The following is a 3280-nucleotide window of genomic DNA, read 5'->3' as shown; positions in this document are numbered from 1 at the left end:
AAAACCTAATAGAACAAAGGATAATTATATTGTGTCCATAAATTTTGTACCTAAATTGCTTAAATAAGTATTAAAAAGTGGATCTTATTTTTCTATGAAATTAAAACATGGATCTTATTTTTCTATGAAGTTAAAACATGTGTAATTTATAAACATTATAGAATGACACCCAAAACAAAATATTACATTTGTCACAAATGTGATATTTTAAATTTTAATTTAATCGTGAGAGACTAAAATAATATTTTCTTCTAAATAAACATCCAGTAAGAACTTTTCATCTAAAATATAAATTTAAAATATTAAACCTATTATAAATTTTTTTATTTAACATCTTTACTATTATATCCTTAACAAATGTGGACACGTATCTTTCTCAACAATTTCCTTTCCCTTTACCATTTTTATGTACTTAACGAAGTAAAATTATTCAAATTCATTTGTCCTGTGGGACACAGCTGCACAAGAGTCTATTTCTTTTTACTAAAAGGATCATCTAATCATCTAGATCTTATATTAAAGAGTGCAAGACACACCATACAACATACAAGAAACAAAACAAAACCGCATACTTAAGATATAAACATAAGAAAAAGTTATAAAGAGATGAAATTTCTTCTTAATTGATTAATGGGATTGGATCATTACTTGTTTACAAAAACATTTGGGAGGACAAAAATAACAACTATGTAATATATGCCTCCCCCCTCCGGATTTGAAACACAAATTTAATTAAGTACTTGAATAATCAAACTCAAAATATCTTCATCAGCATCATCTTCAGCTCACCAAATGTGATTTCATCAAATCCTCATTCAGAATCACTTTCCATGCTTCCCATAGCCTTCAATCCCCTTGGTCTCTGCATCCATAAAAAATTAAAGTCAAAACTCTATAAAAGGAAAAGATTCATCAAGCCCATGGACCGTGGCAAGATTCTACTACTTTTTTAAGTTTAGTTTGGTTTATGAAATAGGCATTTGGCAGCAAAACCGAATACATGAAATTTTATTTGAATATTTTTTAAATTAAAAAAAGAAAAGACTAAAGATGGGATTAGATCAATTGACAAAAATAGCAACAATAACCAAACACTTACCTTCTTGCTACTTTTCTTCTCCCTAACTTCGTATCTCTCTTGGCACATATCAGTCAACCATGCCCCAGGGCTTACCAACTGCACAAAACCCACAATCACACCAAACACATAATCAGAATAATATAAAACAAAAACCATGAGACTAAACTAATTTAGATCCAAAACCCAAATCAACAAACCAATAACCATAAAATCTCAAATACCAATTTTCCCCCAAAACAAAATAACACTTAAAAAATTGTATCTTTTATTTAACCCAAAACCAAACACATCAAAGTAAAGATAAGATGGCGAAATGAAGATCGAAAACCTCAAAACCCAAAAAAAACCCAAATAAAAACTCAATCACCCTTTTTATTTTCCAAAACAAAATAACAAAAAAAAGGCATTTTGTTTAGGAAATCAGCATAAGGTAAGGTAAAGATAATGGATTAGCGAAGATCTCCACAAAACCCAACTCATCAAAGGGTAAAATTTACAAACCAAAAAAACCAAAAAATTCTAAATTAACGATTTCCCCCAAAACAAAATAACATTAAAAAAGCAATTTTTAACCAGAAAAAAAAAAAAAACTTACAAGTAAGCTTCTTTGGATGATTTTGGCCCTCTTTTTGGGTCGCTGAGGAAGCTTGCAACCCTTCATGGCCAGAAAATCTTCTTCTTTCTCTTTGCTTGAGAGAGTTATGAACAGCTTCGGCCAAACCACTGCCCTTTCTTCTCCGTTGTTTCCATCGATCGGAACTTTCCCATTGTTCTCCTCCGCCGCCACCGCCGCCGATCCCCTCGTCGTGTAGTAACGGTCTTCCTTCTCCGGCGAATCCGATTTCCTGTTATCTCCGCCTCCAGATGATCGTAGAATCGCACCGTCGGAATTCCTGGACGCGAATTTCACATCACAATCAGCAAATCACTTGAAAATAGTGAGGAAAATCAGAAAAGTTGAAAATTTCCAAATAATTTTGTAGGAAAATCTAGATCGAATGTAATATTACCCTAAAAGATAATTAACAAAAAATAGAGAAACCCATGTGAAAATTTGGGGAAAACACGTGCTTGTCGCATCTGGGTATTCCGAAAATTTCAGTTTTACCATCATTATATCATCAAAATTCTCAATTTTTAGTGAGTGAAACAGAAGGAATGGGAGGTGGGAGGAAGATTAAAAAAAAAAGGAGTATGCTTCTCTCTCTGATGCTTCTCTTCCCCTGAAATCAAATAGAAGCATCATCATCATCCTACTCTGAAAATTGAAAAAGAAACCCCACCAAAATCACAGTGAATCAAAAGAATTTTTTTTAAATAATTTTTGAAGAGACGGAGGAGCAAAAGAAAGAGAAATCGTGGCATTACACTAGGCCAGAAAAATCCCATATTTTGCGGGAAAAGCAAAGAAAAGAGAAGATGAGAGAGAGAAGGTGGATTAAGATAAGATCCATGAATAGTTGTATGTAGGAAGAACCTTGTGAGGCGATTAGGTTGAAGATGAGAAGTTTCTTTGTGATTATGAACAAGCTTCCTTGTGATTCCACCAACAACGGCGTTGAGTCGAGTTGAAATCCTTGGGTCTTTGACTCTGACGCATCTGATCCTTTTGCGGTTCCCCCACTGCAAGAACAACTCCGTGGCTCCGATGATCCCCCTCCTTTGCTGCTTCCTCTCTCCTCCGTCGTCTCCATTATCTTACTCCTCTTCAAGATCTATCTCCCCTTCCAACCACACAATCCTTATCCTGCATCAAAACCACAAGACCCTCAGAACATAAACCATTTCAACCGTAAGAGGAAGGAAAAGAAGATGAAGAAGAAGATGATGATGATGAAGAAGATGGAAGCTTACAATGATAGAATTTCAGGTTCAGTATATCTCTTCTGCGTTGCAAAACACACAGGAAACAAAAGAAGAAACCGCAGATCTTCTCCTGTGTTGCCCAAAACACAAAAAACGTTTTCTTCTCGTTTGATTCCTTCTCCACCTCTAGCGCAATCGCTCTCTCTCTCTATCTCTCTCTCTGTGTTGCTGCTGTTGTTCTTCTTCTTCTTCTGTGTGATGAGTAGAAAGCAGAGTTTAGAGGATGAGGAGGTTAATCCTCTCTTCCCTTCTCTTGTGTTGAAGCCTGCGTTTCTTTCTTTGTGTGTGTCAATGTCTGAGTCTGCATTTTTATATATGGTGGTGGTTGTGCAC

The 3280-nt window shown here is 35.0% G+C and overlaps 1 protein-coding gene across 1 annotated transcript; it reads right to left on the bottom strand.

The window, feature by feature from the left end:
* Positions 1-596: 596 nt before the first annotated feature.
* Positions 597-2779, bottom strand: LOC130935967 (uncharacterized; the record flags this gene model as incomplete). Its single annotated transcript, XM_057865912.1, has 4 exons — positions 597-862; positions 1100-1177; positions 1677-1974; positions 2559-2779. Coding segments are annotated over 4 exons (648 nt in total), but the record flags the coding sequence as incomplete, so codon positions are not given.
* Between the last annotated feature and the right edge of the window lie 501 nt (positions 2780-3280).

The sequence above is a fragment of the Arachis stenosperma genome, chromosome 6, assembly GCF_014773155.1.
Source record: "Arachis stenosperma cultivar V10309 chromosome 6, arast.V10309.gnm1.PFL2, whole genome shotgun sequence".
NCBI lineage: Eukaryota > Viridiplantae > Streptophyta > Magnoliopsida > Fabales > Fabaceae > Arachis > Arachis stenosperma.
The sequence above is the reverse complement of the archived record's forward strand: the minus strand, read 5'-3'. Positions and strand labels throughout refer to the sequence as shown.